This window comes from Eptatretus burgeri, chromosome 11 (genome assembly GCF_056783735.1).
Source record: "Eptatretus burgeri isolate ZD-2024b chromosome 11, Ebu_testis_v1, whole genome shotgun sequence".
NCBI lineage: Eukaryota > Metazoa > Chordata > Myxini > Myxiniformes > Myxinidae > Eptatretus > Eptatretus burgeri.
In genome coordinates, this window is record NC_140971.1 from 93,606,407 (window position 1) to 93,622,812 (window position 16,406).

Here is a 16,406-nt window from a genome sequence, read left to right on the forward strand (position 1 = left end):
TGCTGTTCGTGTTATTCTGTTGCATCCTAAATCCTGATGCATTCTGTTCTAGCTCTTCCATGAGCCTTGACTTTGTATGTAAAAATAAACAACAACAACAGCAGGCAGTCACAGGAGGCAAGCACGTGGGTTGGCTCAACGGCTGTGACCCATTTAGAAAATGGCAATAAAATGTTTGGTTATCTTTAAATCGTACATTCCTGTGTTGAGTTTTCATAATAAACAGGTAATTGTTGGATCTTTTCAGTGAACTTGATCAGATTACACTCTTGCGTTAGAATATTGCATTCGTTCACTCGAGAAAACCGGATACCATTACGAGAAGTATTTCGAAGCACTTTGTCTGAGTAACTTCGGTGCAATTGATGTACAACGTCCATTGTGATGTTTTGCTCCTTTCAAGTACTATGTATACATCATAAAAATACCTTCACCTTTGCAAACGACTAAAAGCTCAGGGCAGATGGAACCGGAAATGAGAAGCTTCATGTTCACCATCTGTGATGGCACTTCTGATTGTCTTCATGTTTCATGACGTTCCTTTTCCTTTTGGAGTAACTGTTGGGCATACAAATGTTGTGAAACCTTTCTGTTTACAGGCAAGAGGTCACGACACATCGAAGCACGTGTTGGCATGCTTCGGTGGTGCGGGTGGACAACATGCTGGTGCCATCGCTCGTGCTCTCGGGATGCAGACGGTCTTCATTCACAAGTACAGCTCTTTGGCACATCTGCACTCTTTGAGACAGAACGCAGTCCTCATTGCTTATACAACACAAAGTGCAGCAAAGTAATCCAACACCAGGGAAGAAAGCTTGTGCAAACACTGACCCTAATTATGGACATCATGTTCCCGACCTGCAAGCACCCAATAAATGATACATTGGTGGGAAAATGATACACAAAGAATGTTAGACCCTGGAGGAGGCCGTTTGATTCGTCGAGCTTCTGTTATTACACATCTTGTTCATTTAATTTGACTTGTATTCAAGCACTTTATTATTAAAATTGCCTTTACCCTTTTAATCTTCGGACAAAGATTTGGGCCAAGGTAGTGATAGGCGTCGCTCGGCAATGGTGCACGGGCCACGTGCCCCAAATGTTGTTTTGCTGTGCCCCGAGTCTATTTTAACCCCTTAGTTATGAAAGGCCACCTTGTCGTTGAAATCAGATTTTGAAATCAGTCAGACATACGAACAAGCGCTTATTATAGGTGAGGATAACATGGGTCGGAGGTTACCATCATTGATGCGGAGGATGCTTTGCAAATGTACCCAACAGATGGTGCGCACTCGTACTTGCCAAACATGTATGTATATATGTATGTATGTATATATATATATATATATATATATATATATATATATATATATATATATATATATATATATATATATATATATATATATATATACTGTTTTCCAATATCACTCTTCTCGAACCATGGGGGGATGAGCGTTAAATAAGTAAAATACTGTCTGTGACATTGTGTTCAATACATTTGAAATGTTTAATAGTAGATAATAGATATACAATGTAAGTTTGTGCTTTTACAGAATCAAGTCGAGTTTGTAAACGGATACCTTTTTGTTTTTGTACTTTATTCATTTGAATTAATGAAGGTTGAAATTCATGTCATTGGAAATACCAAAAAGTCACTTGGTTTTAACATCTGCTACATCAATTATGTAACGTAAGATACTTAGCGATTCACCTGTTTTTCGAGATGTGCCGCTATGGTAAATGTTTTATTGGGATTTGGGGGAGGGGATTTGAAGCACAGGCCCCAAATATTTTTGGAAGCTCGCAACTCCTCTGGTACTGATCAATAATTACCAATTCTTTATGAATGATGTGATCGAATTGTTCACATTTACAACTTTATTGACTCGAACGGAGTCAATGGCACGCCATCACAAATCCCCACGCTTCCCACCTCAAGCAAAGTTGAAAAATAGCAAAAATTTCCACCGCGAATGACCAAATATAAAATTGGGATTTTTTTTTTCCCTTTTGACCCCTTGGGCATGAACCGGGGGTCGAATCCAAAAAATCCTTACCTATTAAATCCATCCCCCAATCTTGATTGCATACACTAAGTTTCATTAAAATGTGCCCATAATTGCATTTTCTTTGGTATTTGACTTTTTGATGCCACCCACTGAAGGCCTAACAATGATATTGGTCTTTCACCTTCAAGCCATGGGGCTTCACTTTCATTTCATGCCATAACTACCAAGTTCAGTGAATTTCTGCACAACCGTTTTGGAGGAGATAGCGTGTCAGACAGACAGACAGACAGACAGAGCCGATTACAATATCCCCCCAGTTTTTTTTTTTTATTTTTTAAAGGAGGAGATTGGGACCAGACTCTGCTTAAGCAACACCAACGCTCTGCACAATCTCCTTGGCTATTGGGCACAATCTTGGACGGGTCGCCACTCCAACACAGTATTCCAGCATAATGGCACTCATTTTGCCAACCTCGGAAGGATGACAGGCCGAGTTAACCCCACCTGGTATTAATTCAACAGCTGAGTGGGATTTGAACTCAGGACCCTAGGATCCAAAGCCTGCCACCCTAATCATTAAGCCAACACCAGCCATACACAATATAGGTGGCTTTCTTCCGTAACATTTTGCACATGTTATTGATGAGATCGTAGAGATAGTGTACATTAAAAAAAAAAACTTGTACAAGATGTAAAAAGGTTATTTACTGAAAATGGAACAGTGGGGACATGGTTGGATAAATACAAGGGAAAGAGGAAGGAGAGAGGGAGTACACACAGTAACTTGCAAGTAAGAGGGTTGTGTTGAGTAGAGTTGATGTGGGTAGATCCACATGAAGCTCTGTCGGGAAGAGAGCAATTGAAACACACCACCTGCGAGTTCCACAAGCAGGAGAAAAAGGAAACGAAAGAGTGGAGGAATTGCTGGTAGAACGCATGCATCCTGGAGTCGCTAGGCCGTGTCGGAGGGCTGAGAGTGCAGTTGCTACCATGGAGGAGAGGAGTTAAAAAGAGGCCACCAACCAGCGCAACAGGTTTTGAACTTCGGATTTATCATGGCAGATGTCTATAATGTTGAGATCTTCAAAATCTACAGATGCTGGCGCGCCAACCCATAGGGGGAGAGCAGTACGGTACTGTACTTTAATGAGCTACAAGCAAATGTGCTTTGTTGGCTGTGAGTACTTCTGATTAAAAAAATATATATATTTCCATGGAAAAACTTGAAATGGTACCAGAAATTACTCCCGGTATATGCTTAGCTTTTGAGGCCAGTTTTGCTATAGTATCAGCATGGGAGATGTCATGGCTGATGGTGAGGCCTAGAAGGTCAATAAAAAAAAAAACATTGGTAGTCTCAGGGGCTCAGCATGGGGGAGGACACAGATTCTCCCTCCGTAAATATTTATGGCATGGCGTCACTCCTGACAAGTTATCCGATTGTAACAGTATATTTAATGAAAACCATAGATAGAGAAGTGGGGGTATTATCCTGTACACAAGGACAGGTTCTTCACTCATCTCCTCAATTACAGAGTGATGCAGCTGCCGTCCACAAGTTGGTGGAATGAGCTCCTTCATGACAAAATGTGGAGTCCTTTGAAAAATATCAAGAGGGGTTTTCCAAAGCATCGAAGAGTTGCGTTTGACTCTCCAGCCTTCTCTGAGAGAGAAGAGGAGAAAAGACGAGGGGATTCCATTGAAAGCAACTTGTTGACTGTATGAATATAGGAAGTCAGAAAGCTAGTTACGAATGTGGCCTTGTATCCTCCAGGCAGGAAGCTTGACAAGCAGAGCACAATGCCAGACCGTGTCAAATACCCTACTTCCGTTTATGGAGTCGGTCCTGGCTTCTTGTGTGAGATTTGGTGCCTTTGACTATTGCTGATAGAGAAGAAGCAGCATCGGTTTGATGCTCGTCCTAATATTGTTGTGGGGCCGTGTTTCGGTGGTGAGCACGACCGCTTGGGGGAGCAATAGAGTCGGCTCCACCGAACACCCGGAATTTAAAGGTCGTCACCCCAGATAACTCCGGGGCCGACGGGTCCCTTATAGGACCGAAGATCGCCAATAGGTCGACCACGTGGGATAGGGTTAATTGCCTAATTTCAATGTACCTAAATACCCACGCAGTCTGACTACCGGGGAACCACACCCTCGGCCGACTCTGTTCGATCCGAGTCGCAGGTAACGACTCAGATCCAGCGTAACCGAGCAGAGTTCCCAGAGCTGCGCTGGATCAAATGAACAATTTACCCTCTCTATCTCTTAATACACAGCCTGCCAAGCCAATGAAAGAAACACAGAAACGAGCTGGAACATTTAACAAAAGGGGATTTATTTATAAAGCATAATCGGGAGGGGAACACAGAGCAGAGTTATCACGACTATAAGAAATATAAATAATGTACAACAAGAAAAAGACAGCACTTACATGATTTTATTTGAAGACGGCCCAGCAACATGCACACGCACACGCAAATACTCAGAAAATGGACCTCAGTGGGTCTTCAATCAGTAGAACATGGCCGGGGTACCTGTCCCGCCTCGTGCGGTCACCCCGACCTGAACCTCCACGGTGGGACTCGAACCCACGACCTTGGCATTGCCAGAACCATGACTGCAGACCGCTATCGCCACGATCCACCAGAACACACTCTTGTCGACAACCACTCACTGGCTTTGGATGCCAGGTTGGAAATGTCTCAATTGAAATGTCCTTTCCCACAAGAAATGTCTCGCACACGATCACAGGCTGCTTGGCAAAACGCCACGATCTCCGTCTGCCATCCTCCCTCGTCCTGCTAACCACCTTTCTCTTCAGGAGGGAGGGGCTTCTTCTCCTGGCCACTCGCCTCCTCATTTGTCAGACCCATCGCTCGATTCCCTGGCCGTCCTCCATTGGACAGACCCATGGTAGGCGGGGCAACTCCCACCCCTCTGGGTGGAGTTCGATCGGAGGGGTTTGTAGCTCCGCCTACCTCCTCACCTCCGGCCACGTGCGTAATGGCGATCGTGTTGAGTTGGAAACGGGGCGGGTGAGACGCCCGCTCCTTGCCGAATGGCCAAAGAGGGATGTCATGCCTATGTTAGACTCCGCCCACGTGCTCGCCGGCGAGCGTGCGAAGAATGCCGCGAGCAGAGTGTCAGGATGGAGCGAAGGTGTCGTTGTAGTTTTAAGTGATGTAAAAATGTAAAAGAAAACCCTAACTATAAAAATAACTCCGCAGCGCACGAACATTTTATTCCCATTAGACTAGGGATGGGACCCTAACTAGAAACACGTACTTACCGATATAACTGATCCATAAGGACTCTGGCTGTTGTGTGCAGTAAGCTTCCAAATTCGTAACAATATAATGAGGAGCCTGCACTCCTATGACTGTCTGAATGATGCGACATATAACGAAGCCAACACGTACTACATTTAAGAATTGGTGGTTTGTGCTTTTTTGTTCATGTTGTAATTTGTTTTTTTAATAGATACGCAAGTGTGCTTTCAGCATATGGCTTGGCATTGGCGGACGTCGTGCATGAGGCACAGGAGCCCTGTGCAGTGCAGTACGCACCGCCAGTGTTCTCACTCCTGGAGAAGCGGCTTGCTGCACTTCAAGAAAGCTGTGTGCAGGTGCTGACGGGCCAAGGCTTTTCAAGGTTTGATTGGTTTCTGTCCTGGCGCAATCAGCTTGCAAAAGTGTACCAACCAAATGCTGGCAGACTGTACACCCATTTTATTGTTCACCCTAGGGACAGCACACACATATACACACACACACACACACACACACACACACACACACACACACACACACACACACACACACACACACACACACACACACGAATTGCCCCGCCTGTGAAACACTGAGATGACAGTTTATAGCTGGGTCGGGATTCCGACCCAGACTAGACTGCTTGCAGGAGAGTGTGTACATATCTCTCGGCCATCCTGCCAGCCCCCGTGTTAATATTGTTACGGATTTCAAAATCCGATCTGATGAATGCATCCACACATCCAGGTCCTCATACAGTTATTTCCTTAAATGCATATTCAGATTAGCCCCATCCCCATGTCCAATGGGATCTTAAATGTGATGCGTTGAGAAGGGTAAAGGATAGATCCCCTCTCTTATGGGAAGCTTTTTTTCTTTACGACAGACACGTTTACACACATTTCTTTCATGAGCTCTGAAGCCCGCCCCCCGTTCTTCCTTAGCAACAATCTTTCGTGAGCTCTGACGCCCGCCTTTTTTGAGAGCACACGGGTCGTCATGGTAACCGTGCGCCAGTCGGGCGGGGTAAGCTTGGGGCGGACTGACCCGCGGAGATGACCCAGAGATATACAAAACGAGCGAGAGGTACTTTCGGAGGAGAAAAGTGTGAGGAGAAAAAAGGAAAGGGAGAAAAGCGAGAGAGAGGAAAGCGAGCAAGAAGCGGGTGTAAGCACACAAAAGAGGAGAAGGAAGCGAGCGTGTGGTGCGCGTGTGGGTGTCTGGCCAGTGCCAACAACGAGACAATTCATCCTTCCCAGTGCTTCGGTAAGCGAGCGTATGCGGGTGTGAACAGCGCCACCAACAAGTGAGGCACGGGTCGGTCACCAAGAGCACCAGGGTCTAAACTCGCGACGGACAATCTCAGTGCCTTCCAGACTTCGACTGGTGTTCAAGGCTGCTCCGCGAGAGGGTGCACGGCAAAGTTGTGTGCTGGCGACGGACGTGACACGCACTCACGCATTTCAGGATATTTTCGCTTCACGGACGACTTTCTGGTGAGCGAGACGATTCCCCCTCCCCCTGAATGATCTGTTGGGTACCCTTGTCTGTGTTTAGCTGTAAGTCGACCCCCGGATAAGCATCTGCTCTTTGTCTCTTTCCTGGCATTTTGATTGATTTTGCTTTGAAATTCATTCTTCATTTACCTCAGCAAATACAAAGTTATTTTTATTTATTTATTTTATTATTAATAAATTACACAGGTCTGCGACCAGAAAATTGTTTCATATTTATTGGGTGAATTTGATCAATTTTTACCTGCTGATTTCAAAAATGACAAAAATTATCCTATCATGTATAGTTTCTTCACAAAATCGATCATTGCGTTTTTCCACTGTGCCAGAGTTTGATTATTGTGTTTTACTATTTTATCCTAATGTAATATCCCCTTTCTCTAATCCCATTACTTTTTCTTTACAGATCTGTACATGATTGGAAACAATAATGGCTTCTAGAGGATGTGCAACCAGCCCGGACAAATTTTGTTACATTTGTGGCGAGTTTATGACTAAAAAATGTCAGAGATACATTACTCACTTTGTTAAAAAAATCTTACTATGCCCACTTTGGTGTGAAATTAGGAGACCAAGATAAGACATGGGCTCCTCATAAGGTCTGCTCAATTTGTGTTGAACTAAGACAATGGACAAAATGTACAAAGAAGTCTTTTCGTTTTGGGTTTCCAATGATATTGAGAGAGCCTAAAAATCACAGTGATGACTGCTACTTTTGCTCATGTAAGGTACAAGGACACAATTCAGAGTGTGAAAAACATTGTTTATCCAAATCTCCCATCTGCATTGCGACCTGTTGCCCATGGACCAGATGTTCCAGTCCCATCACCACCAGGAAACCTTGAAGACATACACTTAAAGGTCCCCTGACATGCAAAACTTTCTTGTTATTAATATATAAACTTGACCTTCCGAGTGAAGAAATCACCCATGTTTTTTTTTTTTATCAAAAATGGGATAATTAGAGCAATATTTCGATCATTTCTGGTGCTTTTCACAACTTGCTATGCCCCGCCCCTAAAAAAGTTGACTTCAGGGAATCGCAGCGTGACGTCACATACAGTAACTCGCACAGAGTGGATTGACTCGAGAGTCGAGATGTCGCGCTATAAAGTACGTACAAATGCATTTTGCACATGTTAGTGCTATCTCTCTGATCGTCTTAATTCCTGTGATTGTTTCGCCAGAGTTTTTAAGAGTTTTAGCCTTACTTTGGAAAATGCCTGCAAGATGTATCGGAGCAGGATGCAGCAATACAAGCAAAGACGGTGTAAGCCTTCATGTATTCCCGAAAGATGATAATCATCGGATAATATGGACATCTAAAGTGAAGGTATTGCTTCCATTGGCTTGCTATTCATTAACAATTAGCCAAAATGCTGTAATAAATGAAAAGGGAAAAAAATGTTTGCACAACTATGAAAGACAAATTTATCTGTCCTATTACACGGCCTCGTAGCCTCGGGACTCTTACGCAGTGACTTATACATTGTGTGCATGCTAATACAAGTTACTCGTCAACTCGAGATCTCTGGAGACTAGACTCGTCCGATTAAATCCGTCGTCCGTCCGACTAGGCCGATAAATCTGACGTGCTGTAGCTTTCTTTTATTATTGTCTTTTCTTCATTGTTTTCTACTGCTGCTACATGACAACAGTAGGAATAAAATAAATAAAAATGCAACAGAACGTCAGATTTATCGGACGACTCTAGACAATTGTGTCGCAAGGTGTGTTCTGCACACAAGTTTTCATCGTATCTGGACAGCGAGATTGCTTCGTTTTATGCGCAGAGAGATACGGCCAATGACATGCGCCAGCCTTGTTTGTGATTAATTCGCCACGGAGAAACATGTCCGCTAAGCTGCGTTGGTCACGTAACGTCACTAAAATATTTCTGATATCGAGCAGTATGCAAGTCGAATTTACATTATTGAATTACGAATAGGATTTAGTCTAACCAGTTGTTATTGCCAAGTCTTCCTTCGATGTCCTCCCGATCATCATGAACTCTGGGAATTTCATCGCCATTTTCCTCTGCTTGTCCTGCTTCGGGCTCGAACTGGTAAGGCCATACTTAATTTCCAGCTGCCTGAACTTCACCTCCCGCGACTATGTTATCCGACAATTCTCCATGTGATTCAGACCAAAATCCTTCATTTCTCTCACACTCACTGTCGTTGCCAGACAAATGAAAGTCCATGCCATCCATTATTCAAAACCAAATGTTCGATTTTTTTTTTTAAAGCAGAAATGAACGAAGCGATTGAGTCGACCAGTCGAATGTGGAAACGCACAGAAAGCCAATAGAATCTCGTAGACCACCAACCAGAGTGATTAACGTGCAGCCTTTGTCGTCCTGTACGCGACGTCATGTGGGTTACGCCCCTTTCAGTAGAATTTTTAGGGGTTCCCGAAGAGGTTTGTTTTTTAAATTTTAAATTTTACAGAATGAGTATTGTGAAAAAACATTGTCAGATCTGAAATCGACGATGAAAAACTCCTATAGGACATATATAAATAAAATTTCAGTACTTTTGCATGTCAGGGGACCTTTAAGTTCTGAGTCAGAAAGCAGCAATAGCAATGATGATGTTGACTTCAATAGTGATCAAAGTGAAGAACCTCAACTATTCAACCAGTGTGAATTAAATGATCTAGTGAGGGACTTAGGACTTGCAAAGGTGTCAGCAGAGCTTTTAGGCTCCAGACTTAAATCCAAGAGTCTTTTAGCTCCTGGTGCATCATTCTCTTGGTATCGTAACCGAGAAAAAGTGTTTGTTCCGTATTTTGCTCAAGAAAATGATTTGGTTTATTGTACAGATCCATCAGGACTAATAGAAACGTTTGGCATAAGTTACAGCCCTGATGAATGGAAACTCTTTATTGACTCTTCAAAGAGAAATCTTAAAGCAGTTATTTTGCATAATGGTAATAAATATGCTTCCATCCCTGTTGGACACTCAGTGATTATGAAGGAGACATGAAAATTTGGTGTTAGTCTTAAACATGATTAAATACAAAGATCACAACTGGATGATTTGTGGTAACTTGAAGATAATTTGCATGTTAATTGGACAGCAGTCAGGCTACACAAAGTTTCCTTGTTTCTTGTGTGAGTGGGATAGTAGAGCCAGGGACCTCCATTAGTCTCAAAAACAATGGCCAAGTAGGGATACGCTTACACCAGGGACAAAGAACATCCTTCAAGAAAGCTTGGTGAATCCGAAAAGGGTTCTTTTGCCTCCTCTACATATAAAACTTGGCCTGATGAAGCAATTTGTAGAAGCTTTGCCACAGGATGCAGAAGGCTTCAAGTATTTGCGTAGTAAGTTTCCTGCTCTATCAGATGCCAAGGTTAAAGAGGGTGTATTTGTTGAACCAGATATAAGAAAACTCGTCAAGGATGATAATTTTGAATACTCTCTTGGTGATCCTGAAAAAGATGCATGGATTAGTTTGAAAGATGTGATGAAGAACTTCTTGGGTAATTACAAGGATCCAAACTACAAAGACATCGTGGGAAGAATGCTAGAAAAGTTTGAGGCCTTAGGATGTAAAATGAGCCTTAAAGTTAATTTCCTACATGCTCATTTGGATTACTTTCCGGAAAATCTAGGGGATGTGAGTGAAGAACAAGGGGAAAGGTTTCATCAAGATATGAAGGAGATGGAAAGAAGATATCAGAGAAGATGGAATGTCAGTATGATGGCCGACTACTGCTGGATGTTGCATCGTGAAAGTCCACCAAATGCTCACAAACGAAAAAGTTCCAGGTGTAGTTTTCAAGTGAGAAAGAAGAGATTTTTGAGGTGCTGAACCTAAAAAATGATTGGAGCACTTGTAAAGAATCTATTGTCTTACTTTTTAATTGCATTTGTGCCATTTCTCTTTGCTAAATAGAGTACCAAATTTATTTTTATTAGTTTCATTTTGTCTTACCATATGGGAATTTACCTAAAATTCTTGTATATTTCATCATCAATTTGTAAGAAAACCTTACGTGATGGAGAAAAACTGTTTTGATATTTCGAATTAGCACCCTAAAAATATATAGAGTAACATAAAATTATCAAAGCAATTTTTAAAAAGTTCCGTTTTGCAGACCTGTGTCATTTGTCGATTTCCAACCTGTCCGTGTTTGTCCTTTCCTTCCATTGGTCTAGCATTGTTCGAACCGAGATAGACTGGGAGGTAATTACCACAGATTTGACCAAAAATCGTCGGCACGCACCAGCGGTTAAAACGCTCGGCCGCCCAAATTAAAATCTAATCAGATAACATTGGTGCTTTGCCGAGGGCGTGCTCCCCGCTTAGGTAACCACGTGACCTCTAGTTAAACGGAATAATTAGACGGTGGACACTGGAACTCGTGGTTCACTGGGTGGTGTTCGTGGTTTGAAAACAACCCACCGTACCGCAACGTTAATTGTGAGCGGTGGCTTCAGGTCCAGCTCCACCAAGGACAACCGGGGATTAATCCCCTTGAGTGGCAAGCTGGTGTCTCGGTACCCGTGGCCACAACAATATTATTGTCATTATGCCGTTATCATTGGACGGAACTGACTGATTTAATTTATGGTTCGAATAATTTGATGAAAAAGCAAACTGGGATGACATAGAGGCTGGAGTCAGGATTGGAGGAAGACGTATCAACAATCTAAGGTATTCTGACCATACCACTCTGTTGGCGAAAGTAACGAAGACTTGATGAAACTGCTGCAGACAGTAAAGAAGGAAAGTGAAAAATCCAGTCGTTATTTAAACCTTAAAAAACTGAAGTATTGTCAACTGAGAAGATCATCGTGTTCAGATTGGTAGACTATCGACACATGGAAAGTTTCATCTTCATGGGTTTGAATATTTTGTTGTGGGTAGAGAATGTGGAGGATTAAATTAATATATGTTTAGTGTTGGGGAGAACAGCAATGTCAGGATTGACAAAGATCTGGAAAGACAAAGATGTGATAATACAAACCAAGGGGAGGATGGTGAATACTCCAGTATTTCCAGGTGCAATGTGTGGATGGATGGACGTCATGGACAGTGCAGAAGAAAGAAAGGAAGAAGATTGACAGTTTTGAAATCTGCTGTTCGAGACGAATGTTAAACATTCTATGGACTGCAAGAAGAAAAACCAAATCGGTGCTTCAATAAATTATATTTTCACCATGTACTCCATGTACTCGTTCGTACATGACATAACTGATGTTAAAGCATAAACTGTCATACTTTGGACACATCATGTGTGCATAAAACTAAAGTCTGGAGAGGTCAGCCATGCTGGGTATGGTTTAGGGAAGAGGAGGAAGAGGCAGACCTTGTATATGTCTAGGCCCTAGGGTGTGTACCATTACCAATCAGCTTGTAGAGCGCTCGCCAAGTGGCTCGCTTGATTTGAAGCACTCCAACGAAGCGGTTGATGAGGAACGGCTGGCTTGGCAAGTGACGACAATGTGCATGAATAGCTCAGCTTGACATTTTGTGGAGCACACCTACCGGACGTAAACATTATTATAACCACAGATGATTCAGTCAATTCTGTCCAATGTATTATTACATTTGTGTCGTACATTGGAAACAATTTGGACAGGGCAGAAGCTCTGGACGAGACAGCTTGGTTGCAGCCTTTACCCCATTCTATCGGGCTCGTTTAATTACCAATCAGCGTGATTGGTAACGGAACACAACTCAAATGATGGGCTTAAAAAATTAACCTAAATCGGTCTCGTTCAAGTCACGTAATTAATATCCAAATATCGACAATTTTGGATCGCTCGCTTGTCTATCTTTTGGTATCATATTTTTCAGAGATTTCCATCTGTAAATTCTTTCATGTTTTACAATTTTTAATAAGTCTAATTTTACAAACAAAAGATTCACCCCCCCCCCACCCCACCACAACAGGATGGGGGAAGACTACTTACGATTTTCACTTGTATGTGTGGCACATTGCACGTGGTTTACTGACCCCTGCCGGAGAGATGTGGTATTATTATTGTTAGTCGTGGGCACAAAATATATTTGCACCACCTTCCCCATCACCCCCACTCCCTCTCCCATTCCCCATTCCCCCAGGCTGGTATTTCTCATATATTAAATAACATAAACCAATCTTTGATCATTGTCGATCTCACTTCCAAATTCAGGAGATTAATTGAATGCTTAATTTGCCGAGGCCTCTCAGTTTACATAAAGTCAAAACCATATTTTATGGTTACGGGTCTCCAGCCATTGAAAATGCCGCCACCTGATGGTAGCCAGGATTACACATTCTATGTTTTTCAACCGAATACCTCAATAAAGTATGACAAGTTAGAATACGAGACCCTGACGAGTGTCTACAATCTCTGGATACCCTTCCTAGTTATTTATTGTTATTCTCATCATGACCCTCGCCGAACGATAGAGTATTGTATTTGTGTCCGTTTGTCTGTCTGTCTGTCTGTTTATCTGTTTGTCTGTGTTTGTACACATAACTTTCATGTTTTTTTTCTGCACCTGCTTGGCGGATTGAGACAAAATTTTCACCATTGGTGCGCCGACTCATGTAGAATGTTTTAATGATCATTATGATGTCATAGGGCACGTGGTGTGGCAGCCATATTTTAAAAACGGAAAAACTTTGGACCTCTATCTCTGAAACCGCACCACGGAAAAAATTGAAACTTGGCACACAGCAAGTACTCCTCATGGGGAATGAGTGATTTAAAAAAAAATTTTTTTTTTTGAGTAAGGCTCACTTGGCTGTACCTGGATTGGTTTTAGGGTATAGGAGCAGCAGCTGAGATGGGAATCCCATCCAGGTTCCTCCTGATGACTTCATCTTTGCTTTTTTGCTTGTTTGGGTTCCTTCTGATTACTCCAATGCAGGAATGTGCCGCTTTGGTCTTGCATTTCGTTTGAATTGAATTTATTTTAATCCCATTCCAAATTCAATTGAACAATAAATAATAATTTTTTTAAACGTCATGAGTCAGGGTCAGGTGGTGTCCAGTCAAAGGGGGACATCTTGGTACCCGGTCATCACTGCCAGCAGTTATAAAGTGGCAGTTTAATTGTCTCTAATTATGTAACACACCAGTTCACAAACTCCACACAAAATACATCACACAAAAGCAGTCTTGGCGAGGGTCTCCAATCTCTGATTGTTGTTTTCTTGTTTTATTTGCTTCTTTTTTTCCAATACAGTGTTGAGGCTCATGGAAGAGCTGGAACACAGGATCAGGACACAATAGAATTAAAGGAACAGAAGAAAGACAGTGGGTGGGGGGGGGGGAGGGAGAACACACGGATTGCCGCGTTGAGTAACAAAATAGAGGGAGAATGAGGATTATTGGAGGACACAGAGTGTGAACAAGATGGATAAAGGAGGCCACATTGTCTTGTTTGCAAATATGACTGAGTTGTCTATATCCTGAAAAAGATCCTGTTAATTTGCATCATCATCGAATGCTTCTTGATATGTGACCAGTTCACAGATATCTACTCAGGAATTTTTGAACATGCGCTATGAGCGGACAGACTGCGCACTCATGGTGTCCGCCAGACACAACCCCCGTGGGCCTGATTCTTGCTGTTATGGAGATTTCCAGCAAGCCTTCGTCGACAGGTGTGTGTGTGTGTGTTCTTTTTTTTATTATATTTATGTATTTATTTTATTATTATTATTATTATTTTTTAACTTGTATGGGCCCGTAGGGATGGGCCCGTAGGTGCGTGCCCGTAGGTGAGTGCCAGTATGTGCAGCCTCTCTCTCTCTCTCAAACCTCAAAGGCACATCCGCGGGTCCCCAGCAATATTCCTGGCAAGTTTCAATCGTGCAAAAGAAATAATAAAAAATAAATAAATAAATAAACATTAATTGTGATGTCATAGCACCGTGTCCTGTCATTAGTCGACAGATAAATGGCCGTAACTTGGGAACTGCTCGTCCGATTAATATCAAACCTTGAAAAGCACATCCGCGGGGCCCCGGCAATATTCCTGGCAAGTTTCAATCAGATCGGACAGTCAATCGCACAAAAAAAAAACAAAAAAAAACATTAATTGTGATGTCATTCGTGATGTCATAGCACCGTGTCTTGTCATTGGTCGACAGATAAATGGCCGTAACTTGGGAACCGCTTGTCCGATCAATATCAAACCTCGAAAAGGCACATCTGCGGGGCCTCGACAATATTCCTGGCAAATTTCAATCCGATCGGACCGGCGGTTGTCGAGAAACAGTGGTCACAGACACACACACACACACACACACACACACACACACACACACACACACACACACACACACACACACATTGCTGGAATTATGGATAGATGTGTGTGATGGAATTTTTAGGAACAGTTGTGTGTGTGAAAAAACGAAGTGTGTGTGTGCGTGCATGCATTCATGCGTCCGTCCGTCCGTGTCCATCCTCTCTCATGTCCTCTGTCTTTAGCCACCTTTACCCTTTCTGTCATGATCCTGGACACTTTCTTTTGATTTCAAATGAAGGGTGACAGCTAATCAAAACATTTCTATGTTATATCAGTTTTCATCCTCTATTTGTGTTAATCTTTTTACGGTGTGCATGCAAAGCGAAAAGCAGGGTTCACTTCTGTCTGTTCTTCCGTCCATCCACAAACATCAGTTTATGTTCGAGGAACAACTTGATTAAAATTGAATCTTATATTTTGAACGCGAATCTGAACATGAATCTGAAAACGAACCCGAAGATTATCAGTTCTTTGGCTCTGAATTTGACCCGATCGTGCGTGCACAGAGAAGAGTGAGATAATATATTTTTACTCTCTCTCTCTGCTTGTCTGGCAGTCAAAATAAAAAATCATTGTAAACAGGAAACTTACTTTTTAAAGGACACAAACAACAGGCTTAAATAACGAATGGAACGTGTTGGATAAGGTGGTGTAAAAGTGATGGCATCAATGGCGTTAAACTTGGGGAATTATCATTATTTTTTAAATACGACCTTTACAATCTTTATTTTATTTCAATTTAATTGTTTTCTTGAACACTTGAACACAAATCGCCTTCTTTGCACTTTCAAAACCCTTCAGTTTTGCAGTACTTGGACATGTTAAATAAGGTGGTGTATAACACATTGCTTCATCGGCGCTAAAGAACCTTTAAAATCATTATTCTATTTAAATTGATTTATATTCCTCAACACTAGATGTTTGAGGAGAATTAAAAAAAAAAAAATCAAAAAAATCGAGGCCAATCATGGAAGAATGAGGTGACAGTAAAAAGCCATGTACTGACAGTGCCATGAACAGTTGGATGTAACAAGCAACGGAACTAACAAACAGGGTAAAGAGTAGGGAAATGTGAAGGGAGGAAACGGTAACCTGCACATAAGAGGGGTTGGGTTAGATAACGTTAATGGTGATATAAAATATTGTGTGTCTAGATGGGGGGGGGGGCTGTTATAAGATGGTGGTGCACCGCCTGCTTGAAGCCCTGAAGATGAGTGTATGAATGGACAATCTCCAGAAAGCAGTTTGACAGAGAGGAACAAAGGAGTAGAGATGGGTAGAGAGAATGGATTTTGGGAGTTTAACCAGGAGGTGATGATTGGAGGAATGCGTGTGTCCTGGAGAAG

General features: G+C 42.3%; 1 protein-coding gene across 14 annotated transcripts in view; it reads left to right on the forward strand.

The window, feature by feature from the left end:
- OPLAH (5-oxoprolinase, ATP-hydrolysing) overlaps positions 1 to 16,406 on the forward strand; it is a 141,091-nt gene that overhangs the window by 60,384 nt on the left and 64,301 nt on the right. For all 14 annotated transcript variants that reach the window (XM_085847445.1, XM_085847447.1, XM_085847441.1 and 11 more), the window contains 3 exons: positions 600 to 712; positions 5,496 to 5,666; positions 14,273 to 14,410. In XM_085847445.1, the coding sequence (XP_085703571.1) occupies positions 600 to 712; positions 5,496 to 5,666; positions 14,273 to 14,410 (422 nt within the window). The remainder of the gene's footprint in view (positions 1 to 599; positions 713 to 5,495; positions 5,667 to 14,272; positions 14,411 to 16,406) is intronic.